The sequence below is a fragment of the Mirounga angustirostris genome, unplaced genomic scaffold (genome assembly GCF_029215605.1).
Source record: "Mirounga angustirostris isolate CCGP_5_RB_7025 unplaced genomic scaffold, mMirAng1.0.hap1 SCAF_9, whole genome shotgun sequence".
In the NCBI taxonomy this organism is placed as follows: Eukaryota; Metazoa; Chordata; class Mammalia; order Carnivora; family Phocidae; genus Mirounga; species Mirounga angustirostris.
Window position 1 is genome coordinate 87,007,648 of NW_026991717.1, and position 24,850 is coordinate 87,032,497.

The 24,850-nt window shown below is 37.6% G+C and overlaps 1 protein-coding gene across 12 annotated transcripts in view; it reads left to right on the forward strand.

Annotated features, from left to right (window-relative positions):
- Positions 1 to 24,850, forward strand: part of MIA2 (MIA SH3 domain ER export factor 2) — a 109,394-nt gene that overhangs the window by 12,424 nt on the left and 72,120 nt on the right. For 4 of the 12 annotated variants that reach the window (XR_010405145.1, XR_010405146.1, XM_045900752.3 and 1 more), the window contains exons 1-6: positions 878 to 993; positions 3,589 to 3,722; positions 6,377 to 6,463; positions 9,098 to 10,313; positions 18,240 to 18,443; positions 18,550 to 18,650. Coding sequence is in view for 10 of the 12 variants with exons in the window: in XM_045900752.3 (XP_045756708.1) it covers positions 879 to 993; positions 3,589 to 3,722; positions 6,377 to 6,463; positions 9,098 to 10,313; positions 18,240 to 18,443; positions 18,550 to 18,650 (1,857 nt within the window). In the remaining 2 variants the exon portion in view is untranslated. Of the gene's footprint in view, positions 1 to 877; positions 994 to 3,588; positions 3,723 to 6,376; positions 6,464 to 9,097; positions 10,314 to 18,239; positions 18,444 to 18,549; positions 18,651 to 21,783; positions 22,746 to 24,323; positions 24,417 to 24,469; positions 24,848 to 24,850 lie in introns of those variants that run through there. The other 8 variants (XM_054513689.1, XM_064570972.1, XM_045900755.3 and 5 more) reach the window with 6 other exon arrangements.

Sequence of the window (24,850 nt, forward strand, 5' to 3'; positions counted from 1 at the left end):
TACAGCAAAGAAGGAGTTAGAAAGATACTTTCTCAAGGTTGAAATAAGACAACTCTGGTTTCCCCAAATCTACCGAGATCTAGTGTTTTACATAGAAAGTCCCAATATAGGGCTTTGATCCCCTTTAAGCAGCAATAACATTAGGTAATATCTAGCTAGCTTAATAGTACCTCAGTTTCCTCATAAGCAAAATATTACCTACCTTAGACAGTTGATGTGAGAGTTAAATCACATAATTGTTTAAGACAATACCTGGAACATAAGAAGTACTTACCACTTTGAACTATTATTCTTAACTAAATACAAGTTTCAGTTTCATAGTAACACTGAAGGTTTTTGAAATATGAAAGTGGGATTTTTTAAAAATAACTTTCATCATATTTCAAAGCCATGGTTTTAATATAAGTTATTACTGCTTCTACATATAACTATATACTTTCTCCATTGATACTGTTATTTGCATGCAGCAAATACCCTGTATTTATTGACTGATTTAAAGACTTTAACATAAAGAGATGAGCTACCTTTTTGTAGAGGCCTGTTTAAGAACTGTTCTGTTGAGTGCAAGGTACCTTTAAGTGAGACTGTTTTACATGGGTCAACTTTATAAGCCATGAGTCCAACTAAAAATCTCTGTTAATTATTAAACCCTTATGTATTATCTGGATACCTGACACTGCAGATTGCAAACAGAGAGCACTTGTCCCTCAAGTTAAGCCTAAACACCAGTTGAAAAATGTAATTGTCAAGGGATTCAGAAAAACAAACCTTTTCTCTTAAATTTAGTGGAGAGAGTGGGATATCTCTTGTTTTGGCTGACATATATACGGCCTAAACAATTGGCTTAAACCTTGTTTGGGATTCCTGCTTGTTTTAGCATGGCGGAGCTTGGAGTTCACAGAATCTTCCTTTTGGTAATTTCTCTGATAAAGTGTCTGGAGGGCACAAAACTGCTGGCAGATTTTAAAAAATGTGGTGACTTGGAGTGTGAAAGTAAGTTTGTTTTTCTTTTCTTCCTTCTTTTCCTCTTAAACTAAGGTTCTGAAATGACATGTTATTTGTACATGTAGGATAGAAGTGAGCAGTGATGTCATTGAGAAATATTTGCCATTATAAAATACACTTACCTATAAAAAGAAAGTGCTAGAAGCAAAGCATATTGTAATAATTTTTAATGTAAGTGTATCAAGGGGCAAAGATCAGCCTGATATATAAATATATCAGAAATGATGAAGGTATTAATCCAGGCCTCAAAAACAAATCAGCACTTTTACTGTTTTTTAAGGTAGCTAAATTGATTTGTATTGATTTGTATTAAAAAGATTTCAAGCCATTTGATAGTTCTTTATTTATGAAGCTCTTACATTTTTTAGTTTCTTTTTTTTTTTTTTAAGGTTTTATTTATTTATTTGACAGAGAGAGAGACACAGCGAGAGCAGGAACACAAGCAGGGGGAGTGGGAGAGAGAGAAGCAGGCTTCCAGCAGGGCAGGGAGCCCGATGCGGGACTCAATCCCAGGACACTGGGATCGTGACCTGATCCGAAGGCAGACGCTTAACGACTGAGCCACCCAGGCGCCCCTATTTTTTAGTTTCTATTTCTCAATCAGAACTTTCTGATTCTCACAAGTTTTCTAAAAATGCGTTTATTTCTTATCACCATGATTTATCGTTTAAGCTTTATCAAACATTAATCATTTCCATGTTCATTTATCATGTAAAAATAATGAAATCAGTGTTAAGAGTACATAATTTTATTTATATACTTGAATATTAACTTTCTCCTATCTTCTACAAAGAAAAACTAATTTTCATTTTATTGCTTAAGAAGTATTTTCTGTTATTAGCATTATGGTGCAAGATGAATAGTATCACAATATATTACATCTGTTTCAGATATGTTCTGTCTCTTCAGTATGTGAGAATTATTTCTGATTTGCAACATGTAAATTAAAAATGCAAAATATTATTAGTGGGAAAGTAATAATTTATAAGTAAATTTTTTTGAGTAAACATTTTCCTTAATCATTTGGATATGTAATTTGATATATAGAGATTTACTAGATGATGTTTTATAATAGTAATAATTTTTCTTTCCCTCTTTACAACTTCATTTTAGTTTCCTTAGGGCCAGACATGAAACATGGAAAGGGAACTTTCAAATTTATAGTAATTTATAATGTTATTTTAACTTTAATCATATGACTTAATCAAAATGTTTTACATGTTAGTATAATTGTAATAGGTAATATGGTATGTATATTACTTTATGTATTGAAGGGTTAAATTTAGTGTATCTAGTTCTGATCATAGTTATTGAGGGCCTATTATGTGCTGAGTCTGGAGGGGTAGGAGTGTGATTTAAGAGGAACAAAATGAAATGTCAGTTAAGTTTCTTGACCTCCAGGAATTAGGTCAACATGAAAAAGTAAATAGCAATACAACATAAGGATAATAGATAATATTGAAGTTCAGAAAAGGGGCAGAATAGGCTGGACCAATTTGGGATGTCTCACAGAAGAAGTAGGATATGAGCTCATCACAAAGAGAGACTGAAGGGTTTCTAGGCTTAGGAAAGAACAGAAAGAAAAATCTCAGAATATGGAAGGCAGATATTGCAGTAAAAATAATCTCAGTGAAAATCTGGCTCCACCATTTATCAGGTGTGTGACCAACTCTCTAAGACTTAGTTAAAGGCTCATTTGTTAGACTGTTATAAGATTTTTGACCTTATAGGTCTGTTTGGGGATTTAATAAAATAAAGATATGAAAGAGTTATCATAATGCCTGGAATATACAGAAGTCCCCATTACCCATGGGTCACTTTCCATGGTTCTAGTTACCTGGGGTCAACCATGGTCCAAAAGCAGATGATCCCTCTTCTGACATGCAGTCAGAAGGTCAATAGTAGCCCAACTCTATGTCACAGTGCTTACCTTGTGTACCTCACTTCAGCTCATTAGGGAGGCATTTTATCATCTTACGTCATTGTAAGAAGAATAAGATATTTTGAGAAAGAGAGATTGGTCACATAACTTTTATTACAATACATTGTTATAATTGTTCAATTTTACTATTATTGTTGTTGACTCTTACTGTGCCTAATTTATAAATTAAACTTTATTATATGTATGTATACATAGGCAAAAAACATAGTGTATATAGGGTTCAGTACTCTCTGTGGTTTCAGACACCCACTAGGGGTCTTGGATCATATCCCCCACAGATAAGGGGGACTACTGTAGTAGGTGCTAGGAAGAAAACAAATTATCTTCACCTTTCCTTCCTGACAAGAATGATAATGACATATTCCAGGGACAATGGATAGATGAACTTGACTGTAAAGGAATAAGAGGAAATCATTTTAAATAAGGAAGAGGATCAGGTTATGAATAGCCTTGGATACCAAGCCAAAGAACTTAGAATTGATTCTGTGTGCAGTGGGAAGTCTATGTAGGTTTTTGAGGTGATAAATAATATGAAGAAATTAGCATTTGGAAATACATAGGGTAGACTGGAGGAGGGCAAGATGGGAGGGGGAGAAATAACATTTTAATTTAAATTGTGTGTTTTTCTCACGTTTACATAGCTTTAATAAGCAGAGTCTTAGCTGTGAGAGATTACAAAGGACCTGACTGCCGATACCTGAACTTCACTAAGGGAGAAGAGATATCTGTTTATGTTAAACTTGCAGGAGAAAGGGAAGATTTGTGGGCAGGAAGTGTAAGTATCTAGTTTTAAAAACTGAATGTAAAAAAAAAAAAAACCTGAATGTAGAATAAATGACTAGCTTGTACAGAATACCTGGTTTTCATTTCTAAAGGAACTTTAATAATTTTAAAGCACTTTACATATATAGTATATATGTAATATATATATTTAAAACCCTTAACATATTTTTAAAAAAATATTTATTTGTTCGAGAGAATGAGAGAGATAGAGAGAGCATGTGCATGAGTTGGGGGAGGGGCAGAGGGAAAGAACCTCAAGTAGATTCCCCGGTGAGTGTGGAGCCCCACATGGGGTTTGACCTCATGACCCTGAGATCAGGACCTGGGCCAAAATCAAGAGTCAGATGCTTAACCAACTGAGCCACCCATGCACCCCACCCTTAACATATTTAAACAAATAAAAAATGGTCATGTTCAGTCTTGGTTCAGGGAACACAAGCAGGGGGAATGGGAGAGGGAGAAGCAGGCCTCCCGCTGAGCAGGGAGCCCGATGCGGGGCTTGATCCCAGGACCCTGGGATCATGACATGAGCCAAAGGCAGATGCTTAACGACTGAGCCACCCAGGCACCCCGGTTCCAGAATTTCTATAAAAGTAATATTTTCAGAAGACATTCTGGTTGGGATAGAGAACTAAGAGTGCCTTGAAATTATTTTTACATAGCATGCATAGTTTTTGAAGTTAAGTTTTATATTTACTTGGAGAATAAAATTTAGAGGTGGAGATTATGGGATGTCTAGGCAACACCAGTGATCCCATGGTGCTGTCAATGGCTTAGTTTAAGAGAGACTGGGAAGTTTTAGTTAATCAGATTAAAAGACATGTCTTTCTGAGCAAATAAAGGATGGCTAGGTTTTTTTAAGATTTTATTTATTTGAAAGAGAGAGAGAGAGCACAGGTGGGGTTGGGGGAGAGTGCAGAGGGAGAGAGAGAAACAGACTCTCTGCGGAGCAGGGAGCCTGATGTGGGGTTCGATCCCAGGACCCCGAGATCATGACCTGAGCCAAAGGCAGATGCTTAACCGACTGAGCCACCAGGCGCCCCAAGGATGGAGTTCTTATTGAAGAGATCCAGAGAGATGAGTAGCCTAGAGAATCAAGGTATATGAATTTTTCATGAAAAACAACAATGACAACAATTGGGAGAGCCTTTTATTTGGCCCAGAGTCCTATTACACTGAAATTCCTAGAAGCCTGAGTAATCTCTCTAAATATATAACAGGAAAATTAATGATTAATGTTTTCAACTGGAAACACATTTGTATCTTTGATGGTATCGTTATGCTTTATAATGAAAAGATGCTGTAAGCAATTTTACTTCCAAGCTGAACAAGCGTGACCAACCTGATGCATACATCATTTCCATATTGAACATGCAACAGATTTTTCTGTTGTGTAATCCCTGTGATCACTATTCGAAGGAACAGGTTCTGTTTGGATCCTGCTTTTTAGCATTAGGGGCTGTATGACTGAACCCCTGACTGTCAGTGGCCAGAATTATTTGGCTTTTGCAGTTCCCAAGATTCCTTACTGCTTATGGTCTCTTACACATGCCAGTGGATGTCTTTGAACAAATTAGAGGCAACCAATGCAGCTGTAAGAAAAGTGACACGGTAGGGATCGTAAGAGGAAAGGAAAGCATTCTTTCTTGTTTTCTATGTGTGAAAATGATAGTTCCACGCAAAAGCAGCGTGTACTGTGTGAAGGCAGGGTGAAGTTTCAAGCATAGTGAGTTCCTTGCATTAGGTGTTTTAATCCAGGCAGGCAGCTGTTTAAGAAACCATACTGCAGACTGCAGAGTTCACTCACAGACTATCAGTTTCCAAGTAGCTGCAGCAACTACAGAGCTGGAAGAATCACAGTTGAGGTGTAATGGTGCTAGATCAAAGGACCAAAAGACGGTCTTTAAACTTTGCCAGGGATAGGAAATGGGCTGAGAGTGGTGAAAGCTTCACTCTTGGAGGACATCTTCTATGTACTTAAACTGGATTAAGAAGATCCCTATTACCAAGGTAGCCCCAGAAAAGTTGAAGGGAACCAAATGCTCCCAGGAGGACTCATAGATCTTTGCTGTTCTGATGAATCCATCTTGCCCTTCAGAGTTTAAACCTCTTACTTGATTTTGACATCCTGAAAATGTTGAACATGTCACAGCTCCGTCTAGATGGCTACTGTCACCATTCCTTTGCCTTTTGATATTCCAGGTTGACAGTATAAGTCTGGGGTCCATCTCGGTAAGGAAGGTCATTGACAAACATAAAAAGGAAGAAAATCGGTGTGTGGGGTGGTTTTCCCTCAGAAGATTGAAAAAGTGGCCTTTTACAACTTGGCTCTTTGTTCCCTCAAATTAATACTATTCTTTTGAATAATAGGGGTATCTTGCCGGCTTAGTTGGTAGAATGTGTGACTCTTGATCTTGGGGGTTCTAAGTTTGAGCCCCACACTGGGTGTAGAGATTACTTAAAAATAAGATCTTAAAAAAAAGGAATATGATTTCACTCACTTTCTTTTAGATGGCAAGTGAAAGCCAATTAATGTTTGTGATTTGGGATAGATGAAAGCCAAGGACATGGGGGCAAAATTAGGCTCAATGGTTATTATAGCTTTGATCACTCTTCCTTGCTAATCTTTATTCTTCATTTTGGCAGAAAGGAAAGGACTTTGGATATTTTCCCAGAGATGCAGTCCAGATTGAAGAGGTGTTCATATCTGAGGAAGTTCAGATATCAACTAAAGTGAGTATTAATAACATTTCTGTTGTTAATTGAATTTAAAATTTCTTGGCTAAAGCAGTTTTCTGTAGTATAAGTGTCCATTGGTTAAGTATCTTGTATAGTGAATACATAAAATAGTTGGTCTGAGAACTCACTCTAGGAATAGTTTGAGTATGTGAATAAAATTAGGTAAGACAGAATTGATGACAGGCATACTGCTTTCTGAAAAATTTACAGACAGGTAGTAGAGTGAAGTGGTTAAGAGCATCATGGATTCTGGACTGAGTTCAAAGCCTGACTGTGGCCTTGTATGCCTTAATTTTCTAATCTGTAAAATGAGAATGATGATTATAATATAGTGCTACTTTTTAAACTTATTGGGGAAAGATGAACATATGTAAAGTATATAGAACAGCACTTAGTAAGTGCTATATAAGTATTAGATATTATTACTAATGTTATTATCCCATTGGGACAAAATTTATTTCTCATCACTCTCTCTAGGTCTCATAACTGTACAATTTCTTTTTTCTGTTGAGTTTTAAATGAACTTGATAATGTTGGGTTTGATAATGTTGGGCTTGATAATGAGAAAAGGAATCAGAAAGTGACTTTTCAATATGTAAATTTGATTAGCCCATTTAATTCAGATTCCAGGTAAAGGCAACTTACCTTAAATAAGGTCAATGTGAAGTGAGTTAGCCTAGTCAAGAAAACTATTATCTGGCTCTTTCCCATCATAAATTCTGGGATTAACAGTCAATTTAATGTATAATTGCTGGTCCTGTCAGTTTTATCTCCAAAATATATATGGACTATATTGTCTTCTTGTCATTTTCACTCTCTCTATACCACTAATCCAAGGTCTCATCATCTCTTGAACATGCCAAACACTTTCCTAGCCCAGAGACCTAAACAGGCTGCTCCTTCTGGTTCAAATGCTTTCCCCAGGTTCTTCACTTAGCTAGTTCCTTCTTATTCTTTACATCGCCATGTAAACATAAGTGCCTCAGAAAAGCCTTCCATGATGATCTTCGTGGAACTACTGCATCTTAATCACAGATTCCTCTTTATTTCCTCCATAGCACTTACCACAATTCATAATAACTTTTTTCCTTTTGTTGACTGTAGAATTTCAGCACCTAGCACAGTGTATAGCATATAGTAAGCATACAGAAGCCCTACATTCTTAGGTCAAGTTCCCTGGGAAATAGACTCTGAGGTAGACCTTTACACCCAAGAAGTTTACTGGGGTGTAATACTCTTAGGAATAACACTTGTGAGAGACCAAAAGAAAAAGCAGGATTGCACAGAGAAGTTGAACTGTGATGCAGTTGCAACAAAGGTCTCAGTTGATTCCATAAGGAACTCTGAACCTGGGATGGCCTTTCAGAGTTGCCTTGAATAGAGACAAGGTGTTGGGTCTTTTTACCCTTACATTACTGGCTCATCTAGGGTAGTGTAACTTGGGCCAGGTTAGGCTAGTGTTTACTACAGACAGTTACTATTCTAAGCACTTCATTCATTTAATCCTCACAACACAACACCCCTATAAGATAGGTACTGTCATTATCCTCATTTTATGGATGAGGAGATTGAGGCATAGAAAGGTCATATAATTCACCCAAGTTCACAGAGCTAGTAAATGGCAGGGTCAGGATTTAAACGCAGACAGTTGGCTCCAGAGTCTGTTCCCAATCACATACTATACTGCAGTGCCTAAAACATTGTAAAATTTCAGTTTTGAGGTTTACTTTTTAAAAATTCTGAACTTTATTCTCATTTCATAATGATCATATCCAAAGAGCAGCACATCTCACTGTTTCATACTTTCAGATTAAAAAATAATAAGTTTGGGGCACCTGGCTGGCTCAGTTGGTAGAGCATGCAACTCTTGATCTCCAGGTCGTGAGTTCAAGCCCTACATTGGGTGTGAAGCCTACTGAAAATAAAATTTAAAAAAATATTAACTTCACCATTTTTCTTCTTGATGATCTGGTTGTTCTATGAGATGAACAAGAGGATTCCCCACCACAATTGGCCATATACAGTGTTCAATAAAAGAAGTCTAAATGTTGTAGTGCAACTTTTTTTTTTAAAAGATTTTATTTATTTGACAGAGATAGACACAGCGAGGGAGGGAACACAAGCAGGGGGAGTGGGAGAGGGAGAAGCAGGCTTCCCGATGAGCAGGGAGCCAGATGCGGGGCCGATGCGGGGCTCAATCCCAGGACCCCGAGATCATGACCTGAGCCAAAGGCAGCCGCCCAACGACTGAGCCACCCAGGCAACTTTTAACAAGGCCTTCATGCTTTAGAATCTCTGGGCTGTCTGAGCGGTCACCATGTGCTGTGAAACTCCCCTCTCTCAAATCACCACACAGCTGCATGTGTCTGGTTAGTGTACTCTTAAAAGAAGCAAGATTTTGTGGACCTGTATGCCTTTTCATCAAGAGTTTATTTCCAGAATATAGTCAAAGCCTTGATTTTTCATTTAGATTTATATCATTGACCCTGAGTCAGTTGTGATATAAATGTTTGAGATTAGGAGATCTGATTTTAGTTTTTGTTGTGCTGCATAGTCATCTATTTTAAGTGATTTAGGGAGAAACAAGGAATTTTAGTATATTTATGTCAATCAATTTTTCTCTTGTAGGAATCTGATTTTCTTTGTCTTCTTGGAGTAAGTTACACATTTGAAAATGAAGACAGTGAATTAAACAATGATGATGGCAAAAATATATGTCCATATGAAGAAGATAAAGACCAAAAATCTAGTGTATATGAAAGTGACTTTCAGACAGAATCTGGATTTTATTCAACTTCTGAAAGTACTTTGTTTGAAGATCGGTTTCCAGTATCGGAAGCTTCTGAAGATGTCAGAAGTACTAGTGAATCAAAAGACTGGGAAGCAGTGGAAGCTGGAAGTATGGAAGAGGATTATGTTCCAGAAGTGGATCACATCCCACCATCCTCGCCTGAAGTGACAGGATGGTTTGGATTTGGAAGGGAACTAGCTGAAGGAAAGGCTTTTGAATCAGTTATTGAACCTCTACAAGAAAGTTCATTTCAAAGTAGAAAAATAGCAGGAGAAGAGGAGAATGACCTAGAGGAATTAAATAATGATGAACCCCAAACAGAACAAAAGCAAGAACCTGAATTGGAATTCAATTCAGTGCCAAAGAAACAGTCTGAACTAGGTTCTGAGTCAGAGAACATTATCAGTCCTGAAGCCACTAGTTGGTTTGGGGGTGGTTTTAAAAGTTATTTAGGTTTTGGAGGTGAGTATACAGGGCTTGAATTATTGTCCAAAGAAAGCGATCCACCACTACAAGATGTTCCTAATTCCTTATCATCTGAGGAAGAACCCACAGTTCCATGCACAGAAATATTAACAGAAAAAGAAGACACAATCGTCAATGATACCTCAATTCTCAAGCCAAGTTGGTTTGATTTTGGTTTTGGTATGCTAGGCTTTGTATATAACAATGAAGATAAAATTATATCAGATGATGGAAAAAGTGAAGAAGGAAGTGGAGGAGATAAACATGAACGTCTTCCAACAAGTAAATTTGACCCTGATAAGGAACAAGAAATAAAAACAATAGAAATTATGGAAGCTGAAGAGCAAGTAGGAAAGGAAAGAGCCCTAGAGAAAACAGATGATTCTGATACCTTACCATATTTTAAAAAGTTTTTATATAATTGGAACTTCCAGGACATTCCAAAGGAAACAGAATTGCAATTTTCCAAACAGATACAGGATGAAAATAATGTAATTGAAAATGATGAAACAGAAGAATTTTCAGCTGAAAATTATCACACAGATAATATGGAAGTTATGATGCTGAAAAGCAGATCCAGTCCATCAGGTTTGTATAAAATATCTATAATTTTATTTATTTATTTATTTAATTTATTTATTTGACAGAGAGAGAGGGAGAGTGCACAAGCAGGGGAGCAGCAGAGGGAGAGGGAGAAGCAGGCTCTCTGCTGATCAGGGAGCTCAGGACCCTGGGATCATGACCTGAGCGGAAGGCAGACACTTAACCGACTGAGCTACCCAAGCGCCCCTAATATAATTTACTTTTTTAAACATAATTTATTTTTATCAGTACAAATCGGATAAAAAAGTCCAGAAATCCATGTTTCTCAGTATACTCAATAATTAACAACAACCTTATCAACTACCCTTTTATTAATTTCTGGTTTACTCTGGGACTTAGATCTTAATATTATAAAATAAAATACTACGGAAGAAAGAATGGAGATACATAGCTGTTCCAAGAAGATCTTAAGGTAGCTTACAATATATTTTTATTTATATTGAAGTAGTATATGTTAACAGGTTTAAAAATATAAATAGTACTAAGGCTATTTTTTTCTTTTTTTTTTTAAGGATTTTATTTATTTATTTATTTGACACAGAGAGACACAGTGAGAGAGGGAACAAAGCAGGGGGAATGGGAGAGGGAGAAGCAGGCTTCCTGCTGAGCAGGGAGCCTGATGCGGGGCTCCATCCCAGGACCCTGGGATCATGACCTGAGCCAAAGGCAGATGCTCAAACAACTGAGCCACCCAGGTGCCCCAAGGCTATTTTTCTTTTTAAACAAAAGCAATTTCTGTTCCCTGTGTCCATCTCTACTCTAACCTTTCTTCCAGGGACAGTAATTTCTTTCTTTCTTTTCTTTTTTTTTTTTTTTGAAGCAAATTTCTTTTAGTATTTATCTCTATTTTCTAAATATTTCTTTATATTGTTCTGCTTTGATTTATATTAGATGATGTCCATTGACTTTATATTTTGGTAAATGAGGATTTCTTTCTGCTCATTTACATTAACTTTTTAGCTCATTAACACCTTCCCAGTATAACTATATTTGAATGGTTTTCTCTCAATTCTGGGAGCTCAAGAGTAGGCAATGGAAGAGGGCAGAGTCTCAGAGGATACTTCTAGATCTAGATGTCTAGGTATCTAGTAATTCCTATGATTAAAAACCTGTGGATTCTATTTTTTTTTTAAGATTTTATTTATTTGAGAGAGAGAGAATGAGAGAGAGCACATGAGAGGGGGGAGGGTCAGAGGGAGAAGCAGACTCCCTGCCAAGCAGGGAGCCCGATACGGGACTCGATCCAGGGACTCCAGGATCATGACCTGAGCTGAAGCAGTCACTTAACCAACTGAGCCACCCAGGCTCCCATGGATTCTATTTTAAGTAAAGAATTATATAACATGACTTTCCCACATCTCCATTCTGATGTCTCTCTGATGGACAGATTAGGAACTCTGCAAATATTGCCCAATAATACAGGAATGATTGAACCCTAGAATAACAGATAGCCTTTCACAAGAAGAGATCAACAGTGTTGCAAACTCAGATGAAAACACATTTATTTCCATCAGAAATGGTTGATTTTCTTGAATTTCCAGAAGAACTATATGTCATTTCTTAATATGCTCCAAAAGTGAACTCTTTACTTAATTAATATCCTTAACCAGAATGTATACTTAGATTCTGCCCCTTTTCTAAATGAGAAAGGTGTAGGTGTAATGCTTTTTAATGACTAAAAATATTAAAGACCTAGATTGCCAAAGGCAAAGAGGAAATTATTTTGTTCTACACTTGTTAGATCCTAAAGGAATATTTATGAAAAAGCAGATAAGAGTAATTGGGAAGAATAAGTGAGACTAAAATAAAGCAAAACAGGGCGCCTGGGTCGCTCAGTTGGTTAAGCGACTGCCTTCAGCTCAGGTCAGGATCCTGGAGTCCCGGGATCGAGTCCCACATCGGGCTCCCTGCGGCAGGGAGTCTGCTTCTCCCTCTGACCCTCCCCCCTCTCATGCTCTCTCTCTCTCTCTCTCTCAAATAAATAAATAATCTTTTAAAAAAATAAAAATAAATAAATAAATAAAGCAAAACAGTATCAGGCCCAGAAATAGAGAAGTTTCAAAATACAGACATATGAAAATATTTAGAGCATGTATAGAAACTCAAGGACAGCCTGAATATCACTTACGTAGAATTTATTTATTATTTCATATAGTAATGCTAAGAGAATTTCTAAATATGGAAATTTCAAGAACAGTCAAATGAGAATAGGGCATTTATGCAATTATAACTAGTTTTGAGGGACTTTCATGAAAATATTCAGAAATTACTCTGTTTCTAAAAACGATATGTCATTCTATACAAAGTATAGTATTCCCAAATATTATGATATTAATTAAATGGAAAATGACCTGGGGTCATGTAAAATTTGTTTTTAAAAAGAAATACTAAAAGAAATTCAGATAAAGCCACAGGCCCTATTTTTTTGGCTATTGGAGAAATAGCTACAACAGCCAAAATTTTCAGATAATTTCAGCAAATCTTTTAGGAAATAGCAAATGAAAATTTGCCTTAATCAGAAAGAGTGCATAAAAAAATGAATTACTGATCTTAAATCATATTTATGAAAGGCTGAGACCCAAGATAACCAGATTTACAGAAAAACTAATATACTGATATAGGTATTTACAAAACAGATAAATTAGGGAACAATTATTTTTATTACAATATTAGTAACTATTTTACAAAAGGACTCCAATTGAACTTATTTAAATAATGAGTTTCCCAAGTACAGTTAAATATGAAAAGTTCCTCATTATTTTATTTGACTTAAAATTCTGTTTATAAACAATTGTAAGAAAGGCATATCTGAGGTGCCTGGGTGGCTCAGTTGGTTAAGCGACTGCCTTCGGCTCAGGTCATGATCCTGGAGTCCCGGGATCGAGTTCCACATCGGGCTCCCTGCTCAGCAGGGAGTCTGCTTCTCCCTCTGATCCTCCCCCCTCTCATGCTCTCTCTCTCTCATTCTCTCTCTCAAATAAATAAATAAAATCTTAAAAAAAAAAAGGCATGTCTGTATCTAAGGTAAATCTTAAAGCTTAGGTTTAAGTCATGTGAAAATAATACCCTGAAATTAATTTAATTAATTAAATATAAAAATACTATAGGAAGTATTAATTTTTCTTAACATATGTATTTATTTTAAATGCAGTTAAAACGATATTTTATCAAGGATTTTATTTATTTGTGAAAGAGAGAGAGACAGAGAGAGCACGAGTTGGGAAGAAGGGACAGAGGGGGAGGAAGAAGCAAGCTCCCCTCTGAGCAGGGAGCCCAACATGGGGCTTGATCCCAGGACCCTGAGATCATGACCTGAGCTGAAGGCAGACGCTTAACCATCTGAGCCACCCAGGCCCCCTAATGCTCATTTTTAGCTTTGATGTCCACAGGGGGCATTATTAAATTACTGATATGTGTGCTTACTTGGGACTTTCATCTTTTGAACAATGCCAAATAAATGACAGCATCAAAGTGCTATGTTAAATTTGTAATTGAAAGTGCAAAATTAGACACTGAATAATTCTCTTACTAATTGTTAATCCTGCTCTTCAGAACTGCACTGATACTTTCCTATCCTTATCTTAAAAAGTAACTGAGAAGTAAATCCCAGTTTACCTGAATACTATACTTCAGGCTAGGACTGGTTAAAACTTTTTTTTTCCCCTTTAACTCTGATTAGTTAATTCAATCAAATGATCAGTTTAAACTATGTTTGAAAATTGAATTGTCTTAAAATAAATGGCTATTTGATATGGTATGCACATGAATATATGATACAATAATACAAATGTGGGAAATTTTGACATGGTTCAAATTAAAATTTTTCAATTAATTTTGGGGAAGGATAATCCTTTTTATTTTTGTTTATTTTATTATTATTTTTTAGGATTTTATTTATTTATCTGAGAGAGAGAGAGAACACAAGCGGGGGAGAGGGGCAGAGAGAGAGGGCGGAGCAAACAACCCACTAAGTAGAGAGTCCAACTTGGGGCTGGGTCCCAGGATCCCCAGATCACGATCTGAGCCTAAATCAGATGCCCCGGATAATCCTTTTTATTTTATTTATTTATTTTTTAAAAGATTTTATTTATTTATTTGACAGTGAGAGACACAGTGAGAGAGGGAGCACAAGCAGGGGGGAGTGGGAAAGGGAGAAGCAGACTTCCTGCTGAGCAGGGAGCCCTATGCGGGACTTGAACCCAGGACCCTGGGATCATGACCTGAGCCGAAGGCAGATGCTTAACTACTGAGCCACCCACGTGCCCCATGGATAATCCTTTTTAAATGAAGGTTCTCAAAAGATGTGCATATATATTTTCATTCTAAATTTGAACTCAGGTATTTATCATTTAAAGGTATAAATCATTTAAATATTTAATATGTAGCAAAAAATCAGAAAAATCAGGAATATTTTATTTAAATCTCTATCAGCCTTGTTACACTGAAATGCAAAATAAACCTTATATTTTCCCTAATGATCATATTATCAATTGGATAATATAAAGTTTTTCTCTGCCACTATAGATTTATGACTTCTGTAAAAAAAGCAGTGATAAGATTTATAAAATCTGGAGTTCCTTCTCAGAAATTTATGGCACTCACTGAAGAATTATGTGAATTTCATGAGATCATCAAATTAAGGAAACATGTATAATTTTGCCTTTGCCAGACACATTCATAGCATAGGAATGAAATCCAAAATATAGTTTACTATTGATTTTAATTTGATTTCTCAGCACAACTTTATGCTGTTATTGGGTCTGAAAGAGAAAATAAGCATATACCTGTGTATACTCATGGAAGCATGTATTTTACTCACAGTTGAATGAGAATATCTTGAAGTTTTTTACTTTTATATTCTACTTACAATGCGTACTGAGCCAACATAAACATACAAAATGTTATTTTAATGCTGTCAGTCTTTGCTTAATTGCTAAAATAACTTAAATAATGATGTAAAGAATATAGTTTGAGGAGCGCCTGGGTGGTTCAGTCGGTTAAGCGGCTGCCTTCAGCTCAGGTCATGATCCTGGGGTCCTGGGATCGAGGCCCACGTCTGGCTCCCTGCTCAGCGGAGAGCCTGCTTCTCCCTCTCCCTCTGCCTGCCACTCTGCCTACTTGTGCTCCCTATCTCTCTGTCAAATAAACAAATAAAATCTTAAAAAAAAAAAAAAGAATATAGTTTGAGCTTACATTATCTATATTTGTTTTATACAACACACTTTAATAAATTAGTAACTAATGTACTTTAAAATATAAAACATTTTATAATTACTAGCCAATAAAGATTGCTCTCAATCATTCAAAATTTTCGCTTGATATAAAAGATGTATCTGATTTTAGGATTTAAAAAGCTTCTATTTATTCATTGTTTCTTCTAATATACCTACTGGATAATATGTTATATAATAATATACTGGAGATGGGATGAAGGGGGAAACAAAGATTGACTTTGAAATTAACAAAACTGGAAGAGAGTGGGAAAAGTACAATACCTGACATTTGATTGGTACCTTGTCATTTTCAAATTTGTTTCAAACACCCTAAGCCTATGGGTATCTTTCTGTGCAAATGGCTAATACAGTTTCTTTGGAAGTGGGTGGTTCTTCCATCTTTGGAGCAATCTCATTTAAAGTTTGAGAGAGACAGTGCCTGGGTGGCTCAGTGGGCTCAGCGTCTGACTTCAGCTTGATCATGATCTCAGGGTCCTGGGATTGAGGCCCATGTCAGGCTTCGCACTCAACAGGGAGTCTGCTTCTCCCTCTTTCTCTGCCCCTACCCCTCTCATGCTTGCATGCTCTCTCTCTAAAATAAATAGATAAAATTTAAAAAGTTTGAGTGATAATGGCTTTTATATTTAATAGTACATACTGGCAAATATGTGTTGTAGATATGCATGATCCAGTGGACTAGATTGCAGACCTTGGAAATTGATTGCTCTAAGTTTTAATATTGCCTTTCTTTGTGTAACTGGCTCAGTTTGTTCTACCTATTAAATAGATAGGTGGTTATGTAGGCTATGATTACACTGCTTACAACAACTACTGTGGATATGGTGATTACAGCAACCAGCAGAGTTGTTATGGGAAAATATCCAGGCGAGGTGATCATCAAAATAGCTACTGATCATACTAAATTATTCCATTTGCAACTTATCCCCAACATGTGGTGAAACAGTGTTTTCCAATCTGAAGATTCATTTGAAGGTGGCTCTTGCCACCTGCTCATAGCAGTTCAAACAATTTTTTGTATCAAGTCCCCGAATGGAAGTATCACGTTGAGTCCCTCTAAAGTTTGATTCTGAGTTCTCATTAAAAGAAATTTGCTTTCATTGTTTTATTTAATTGCTATGCTTCTGAATCAATTTGTGTTTTATGTCCCTTCAGTATTGTAAAGCAAGTCTTGTGTTAAAAGCCCTGTTATAGTGTCATGATGTTGTAGTGTCTTACTGGTTTTTTAATAAATCCTTTTGTATAAAAAAAAGGTAGGCTGTAGATACTGTAAATAATATTGATCATTTTGACTCTTTCTGGTTATCTAACAGATAAAGTAGGAATAATCTATCTTACCAATTTTCTTGAATGGCAGGGATATATATATATATTTGCAATGGCAATTAAATATTACACTTTCTTGGGTAATAAATGTGTTTTTTTTTTTAAAGATTTTTTATTTATTTATTTGAGAGAGAGAGAATGAGAGAGAGAGCACATGAGAGGGGGGAAGGTCAGAGGGAGAAGCAGACTCCCTGCTGAGCAGGGAGCCCGATGCGGGACTCGATCCAGGGACTCGATCCAGGGACTCGATCCAGGGACTCCGGGATGATGACCTGAGCCGAAGGCAGTCGCTTAACCAACTGAGCCACCCAGGCGCCCGGTAATAAATGTTTCTAAGAGGAATGAAATCCTATAGAGAGCTATTTAATGTCTTGCTCTTAGTCATAAGCTTATATAGCACAACAGAGTTGTTGACAGTTATGTATTTTTAAATAGTTTTTAGGACAAAAAGGCAATGTAGAGAATAGAATTGTATACAGCTTTAAAAATTCTTCCTTGGTAAAAGAATAAAGGAAAGGCATTGTGTAGGCTGAATAATGACCATTCAAAGATGTTCATGTCTTAATTCCCAGACCCTGTGACTATGTTACTTGACATGGCAAAAAGGACCTGCAGATATGATTAAATTAAGCAGCCTCAGATGGAGAGAGTATCCTAGTGGGCCCACTATAATCACAAGGTTTGTTAAAGGTGGAAGGAAGGAGGGTCAGAGTAAGGGAGAGGTTAAAAGATGCTGCAGTGCTATCTTTGAAAATGAAAGAAGGGGCCATGAGCTAAGGGATGTAGGTGGCCTCCAGAAGGCAGAAAAGGCAAGGAAATAGATTCTCCTCTAGAACCTACAGAAGGACTACAGCCTTGCCAACACCTTGGTTTTGGGACTTTTGATCTCCAGAACTCTAAGAGAATATATTTGTATTGTTTAAGTCACTAAGTGTGTGGTAATTTATTACATTAGCAGTAGGAACTAATGCAGGCTGCAATTTATGTTTTAGTGGATTCTTTCCATAAAAACGTGTCACAATGACCACAGAAATTCAAAGAATGGCCTGCCTAGAAAACAAAAGGGAAGCCCACAACAAAGCAAGTATTAAACGAACTCCAGGGGTGCCTGGGTGGTTCATTTGGTTGAGTGTCCAACTCTTGGTTTCTGCTCAGGTCATGATCTCATGGATTGTGGGATTGAGCCCTGCATGGTGCCCCATGTGGAGCCCTGTGTGGGACTCCCCGCTCAGCAGGGAGTCTGCTTGAAGATTCCCTCCCTCTGCCTTTCCCCAGTGCACACGCATGCTCTTTCTCTCTCTTTAAAATAAATAAATCTTAAAAAATAAATGAACATTTCTAATTTTATTTGCAGATATGGCTTCTAAAATAGAGTCACCCGGGAGAATTCATAAAGAAGTACATTTCAAAACTCCATCTTCTAAAAATAATGATGAAAAATCAAAAACATCACTAGGTACTGAAGGATCTACTCAGGTGGAAATAGACAGATCTGTGGAAAATACCCTCCCAAATAGTGAAACAGTTTCAACTGATTACTTTTTGTCTTCTCAAGAAGGTAAAAGAAAAAAAAGTTATTTGTTTTCTAATGCAGCAATTAAGGAAGAAATTAGATTCAAAAGTTACATCACATTGTTAACTTATTTTTATTTATAAATTGACAGAAGATGCTTCTGAGTATCAGATTCTGAAATATTTATTTCAAATTGACATTTGTGATTTCATGAATTCTGCATTTTCATCAATTATAATTCTTACAAAAAGGGTAAGTTGACCTTTTAAATCTTTTGCAATAATTTTATCTATTTTTCTAAATATAGGAGTAGTTGAAAATGATGTTTGAGTGAATCCTCCCTATGCAAATGTTACATAATGTTTCTCTTTCCATAAAATCTTGCCTGTACGATTTCTCTTACATGAATGTTTTGTTGCATGGATATTGTTAAGGATTTTTTTTAAAGATTTTATTTATTCATTCGAGACACAGATTTAGAGAGAGCAAGAGCATGAGCAGGGGGAGAGGCAGAGGGAGAGGGAGAAGCAGACTCCCTGCTGAGTCAGGAGCCTGATGTGGGGCTTGGTCCCAGGACCCTGGGATCATGACCTAAGCTGAAGGCAGACGCTTAACCATCTGAGCCACCCAGGTGCCGCTGAAGGATTTTTTTTAACCTTTCCTTAAGTTTTGTTGATCTTCAGCATTTTTTTTTTTCTATTTTCTTCCCTTTTTTTCATATCAGGGAAAATTATGCTAAATGAATTAACTTGGAAATAATATGAGCTAAAATGAATCTTAAGCACATCTTATTAATATCTGAATGACAGCTGTGATCTCAAAATGGTGTATTGTGAGAATCCTACAAAAGCAACTAATATCTCAAAATTTAACCAAGCCATAGCTAAAATTCCAAAATCTGTCCATTTTTTATTGTAAATCCTATTAAATCCTATCTCATTTATTGTAAATGAGATATTGCCAAGGACTTAGCTATAGTGCTTTACACAGAAGGCCTTTTACAAATGTTATTTCCTTTTCTTATCTACTCCTAACATATAAATAATTGAAGAAGCACTTTTATCTTCTTTTTAAGATGAAATTTACCAGTGGCTGCTTTAAGGAGCTTACTCTAGTTGGAGGACACAGGCAAAAAAAAAGCAGTAGTTATAATACAGTGCTGTAATAGCCATAGGATGCTACTAATAGACTGATCAGCCTACTGATGCCCTAGAAGACTGACTGGAAGTGGTAGGTAGATGGGGAAGAGGGGCCTGGGAAACTGTCTCAGAGGAGATCATACTTACCTTGAAGGAAGAGGAGGAGTTAGCCAGACAAAGAAAGGATCGGCATTCTAGGTGGAAGAGAGACCATTTTTTTGGTGAACTATAAGCAATTCAGTTTGACTGAATATAGGATGATAATGAAGATTATACAGGGATTGAATCAAGAATAGCTTCTAATGTTATAATAGGAAGTTGAACTCTATCTTGTAGATAATGGGGCACTACTGAAGAATTTTAAGCAGGGAGTAAAATGAAAAAGTTTCATTTATAAAGTCTGTCTGTCAATATTATCAAATAAGGATTTAACAGGTAAAGACCAAAGGCAGGTATGGTCAAGAAGTTATTGCATTAGCTTAGGAAATAAATGGTGAAGGTCTAAATCAGGGTATATAAACTCAAATGAAATGAATGAAGCATAGGTAAAGAGAACTGTAACCAACAGAGTGTGTATGCTTTCTCCAAAGGATGTAGCTACTATTTACCTTTAGCTTGGTTTTGCCAGATCTTTTGATATTTCAAGAAAAGTTGGAAATCTGTATATTTTGTGTGAAATCTCTTGATTTTGAGTGCTGGCAAATATTCAGATTAAAAAGAAATACCATACAGGTCAGACAAAATGTTCTGTGGATGAAGTTTGGCCCCCTAGCCATCTTTTTTAACCTTTGGTCTAATAGCTGATGGTGGTTATTAAAATGATTGGAAGGACAAACTAGACAGATCTTTTGTAGATAGAATTCATTGGATTTAATGATTGATTGAATGTAGCATGGAGAGGAAAATAGAAAAGTGAGGATAACTTACCAGGTTTCTAGCTTGGGTGACCAGGTAGATGGTGGTGTCTGTGATAAGAGTCTGTGAAAACTGGGCTTAATAACATATATTATTTTGCTTTCAGAGACTCCCTCTTCACTTTATTTCTTTGCTAAGGTTCTAGAGAGTTGATATTACCTGGCAAATAAGCCCAGAGAAGTGATTAACTTACCCTGTACGATTTATTCTTTTTTTTTTTTAAAGATTTTATTTATTTGACACAGAGAGAGAGAGAGAGAGAGAGCAGGAACACAAGCAGGGGGATTGGGAGAGGGAGAAGCAGGCTTCCTGCCGAGCAGGGAGCCCGATGTGGGACTCGATCCCAGGACCCTGGGATCATGACCTGAGCTGAAGGCAGAGGCGTAATGACTGAGCCACCCAGGCGCCCTGTACGATTTGTTCTTAAAGACACTGATTAAAAACTTTACTTAGAAATCTGCTCCATCATAGGAGAAAATAAAAACCAGTAAGAATGATGATTATAAAAAGTCATAATAAAACTTTCAACGACCCATGGAATTAGTTGTATACTGGTATGTCCTACTGACACATCCCTCCCCTGTCAACCCTTCCACCACAAATTATACTAGTGAAGTTACTAAATTAAAAAATAATAATAATTTATTAATCAGTATGTCACATTCACCTCTCATATAAAGTGCTTATTTAATAAAGGCTATGAAGTATGTTTATTTTTGTGGACTCAGTAAATATGGTCAAACACATTTTACTTTAACCATTTTGGTTGAAATTTTTTAGACATGGGAATATTGAATTTAAATTTATGGTAATTATCTTGTGACCTTGGAAAGTTACTTATTCTGGAGGGCAGTCTCAGGTTTAAAACTCTAACATCAGAAGCTGAGACTAGATGACAGGCTGCTGGTCAAAACTGACTTGTGCATTGTTTAAAAAATTAAGAACCGGTTACCAATATTTAAAAGGTGAGTTCATAACAAAAATCTGAATTTCTGGGTTCTCTTGAAAAAGTAGAAGACTGTAATGTATAGTCTCCCATTTTCATATGGCAACAAGAAGCTCAAGGAATAGTACTTGTATTGAATAGACATGAATTCTTCATTTCCCTTCATTTATTTCATCTGTATGGCCTCTATAGGGCTTTAAGTTCATAATGTTTGGACTAAATGTTCTGAAGAATTCCTGCCAGACCTAGAATTTTAACAATATTAGTGCATCTACTAAGCTCCCATAATATAGCTTTGAATAGTTGCAGTAAATGGAAAATCTGAGCAATTTTCCAGTTAAATTTAGGTGAAAAGATTTCCTTTTCTTCTGCCTAAATGTTTCAGGTAATTGTTTCTATTTGCTAGTAATTTCAGTTAGATTTTTATACAACATACTTTCTTTGAATTGTTCAAGTAATAGGAATTAATACTACCTTTTATCTACTTTATAATTGAGGAAGCTCTTTGAGTTCTAACATTTATCTATTCTTAATTAGAATGCTTCATTTATATGTGAAATTAACCAAGGAAATTACCTAGCTCTTGTTCAACAGGTAACTCCTGATTCAATATGTTCTGAGAACAACTCTTACTTCACTAGTACAGAGAATGAAAATGTGGCTCAGCATGTTTGGTTTTCTTCCAAAGGACTGGATCCTGTAGCCCATGACATTGCCTGTTTAATTAAATGGGCGTAACTAGTACCTACAGCTTTGCAACAGGGCCCTTCATAAGGGAAATCAGTTTCTAGGCTGTGGACAAGGTTTACTGGTTAGCATGTTTCAGTGTTCTTTGATGCCTCCTAGTAGCTGTCACTAACAGCATTTGTTCTCCATTTCCCTTAAAGCAGGTCTATATAAGACAGCAAAATCCCTTATCTACTTGAGAACAATCTTTGAATATCTTTTACATGGTAAAAATCATGTATTCTATATGAATTGACTATAGAATAAAACATTCAATTTAATTTTTATCAGTTATCAAATTCAGGATGTCTCTTTTCAATTGTAGATTTTTATGAGGGTAGTAATGTATATGATATTTTAGAAAAAAGCCATATTTAATCAGGAGTGACGGCCATGAAATTGGATTCTGTGTTGGTAGTCACAACTCCACCTACAGCACCCCTTAACCACGCAAGTGTCAAAACAGGATCACAATCTGTGTGGAAACAGGAGTGTATCAGATGTATGAGAATCTGAAATCTTTCTCAAGAATATGAGGTGCTTAGTAGAACTTTATTTACACGTTAAGATATTTTAACATGAACTTTTTAAAAAATGGAACTGAACGATCTAGAGGAAGAGGTAAGTTTCTATATGACTAGTAAGTGTACAGAAGAGAAATTAGGTTTGAATTTTGCACTGAGTTGAAGTTTTACTGTGTTTTTATTGGGGAATCTTTTAGATTTTTAAAAATTTTCATTTATTATTTTGTCTTTAATCTATGTTTTTATATTTGGAATGGTAATTATTGAAAAATTGGAAAAGGGCACAGACTGCCTTAGGGTGGGCAAAAGGATTAAAAAAAATGTTTTAGGTTATAAATATGTCCTGAAAGCTGAAAATGGTTCTAGAGTTTTCTGAAAATGTTCAGACATTGAAGAATTTTTTACCAATACAATGCTCTACTTGATATATATCGTTCTATGATTCTCTGAAATTTTAAATATAAAATTTTGGTTATGCTTCTGTTTTGACTTTAATAAGGTATTCACATAATATAATTTCAATACACACTGTCCAACATATAGGAATGTTGTGTAATACCTTAAAAATGGAGAAATATTAAGCAATTTCTGCTACGTTTTGATACTGATAGTTCCTGGAAACTCCGCAGGCTGATGTGGCAAAAGAGAGCACTTTGAGTTTTAAACAACTAGGCCCCATTTTGGTCCTAAAAATCAACTGTTGTGAACTTGGGCCTTTTTTAAAATTCTTTTTGGCACGGTTGTTCTGTTGCTGCCAGCATACATTAGGGAAATTTCCTAAGGATTTAAGATTTTGTTCAACTACTGAGTTCTCTTGGGTGATTTGTTTAGGAAGAAGTACCTGCTCCTTTCTGTGTTGCTTCACTGAGGACTTGTAGCAGGCCGAGTTTGTTGCCGATTATTATTGCTGGCAAGGAAGCCTTCCGGGTTATCCTTTACACCTATGTCAGCTACAAGTCTCCCAGGAACAAACCCAGCACTCCATACTTCATTCAACAGATCTAAAAATAGGGTCCTAAATTTAGACCGCAAGGTGCTACTTTTAGCTCCCCTTCTCGGGGGAGAACACCAGTCGCTCAGCCAAGGTCCACAGGGGTTTGCTTTAGCGTTTGGCTAACTAGGAACTCGTGGAATTTAAGGCAGTTCTGCCTAGCGAGTGTCCAGGTAACTTAGGTAGAAGCGAGTAAATCCCTGCAGTCCTCCTCTGGGCAGAGGAGACCCGATCGATGTTCTCTTGCGTGGGAGAGGTTAAACTTTGCCCAAACCACAGCTGACCCGCGACCCCTTCCTGTCCAAAGCCCGGACGCGGTTGGCAGGACGCACCGGCACAGGCCCTGCAGGCCGTTTTCTGGCTGGAATGAAGGCGGCGGCCGGTTTCCTTGGGCCGGCAGCGTCCCCCGGGCTACGCTGGGCTTCAGTGGGGTGCAGATAGGCTCTTGACTGCGAGAGAAAAGCGCTGGGTGCTGGTGCGTGACCTGGCGTCCACCCTTGGGTCGAGGGGCCGTGCCGCGCTCACCCCGCGGCGCTCCACGCCCAGGGGGCCTCCAAGACGAACCTCGCCGCTATCGCGGCCACCCGAAGGGAGGGGGCCCTGAGCCACTGCCCTAGTCTTCTGGGCTGTGCGGCCCACACCACAGCGCAGAGCCTGAGGCCCAATTCCACTGTCTGCCTCGAGCCCCTCGACTTCCAAGGACGGTTGGCTTCGCCAAGTAGAGCGCCGGCCCCTTTAAGGACGCGAGGCAAGGACACGTCGCGCGAAGAAGGAGGGGTAAGTTACCGCGTCCCCGCCTCCCCGCGTCCCCTCCTCCCCGCCGCGGCCTGGCCGAAACCAAATCGGGGGGTAGGCGGTGAGGAGAGGGCAGGTCGCAGGCTCGTGCGGGACGGGCTTGGACCTTCGGATCTTCAGGACGTAGAGCATAACTAGGGGCGAGGCTCTCCGGGTGGGCAGCATTGGACACTTGAGGCCTGTCGGTGCCGTGCCCTCCAGCAACCCCCCGCAGCCGGCTCCGCAGTGGTCTGCTCCGGTTGCCGGGTGCAGGTTTGGGTTCCGGACCGAACGCGGTGTGTTCTCTACTGATTGTTGTGGCTCCGCCAGGCCCTGGCTTCGGCCACTTCAGTTGAGGCAGCCTTGGCGCCATGGAGGCGCCCAGGACGGCCCCTCAGTCGTACTTGGGGCTGGTTCTGGAAGAGCTACGCAGGGTG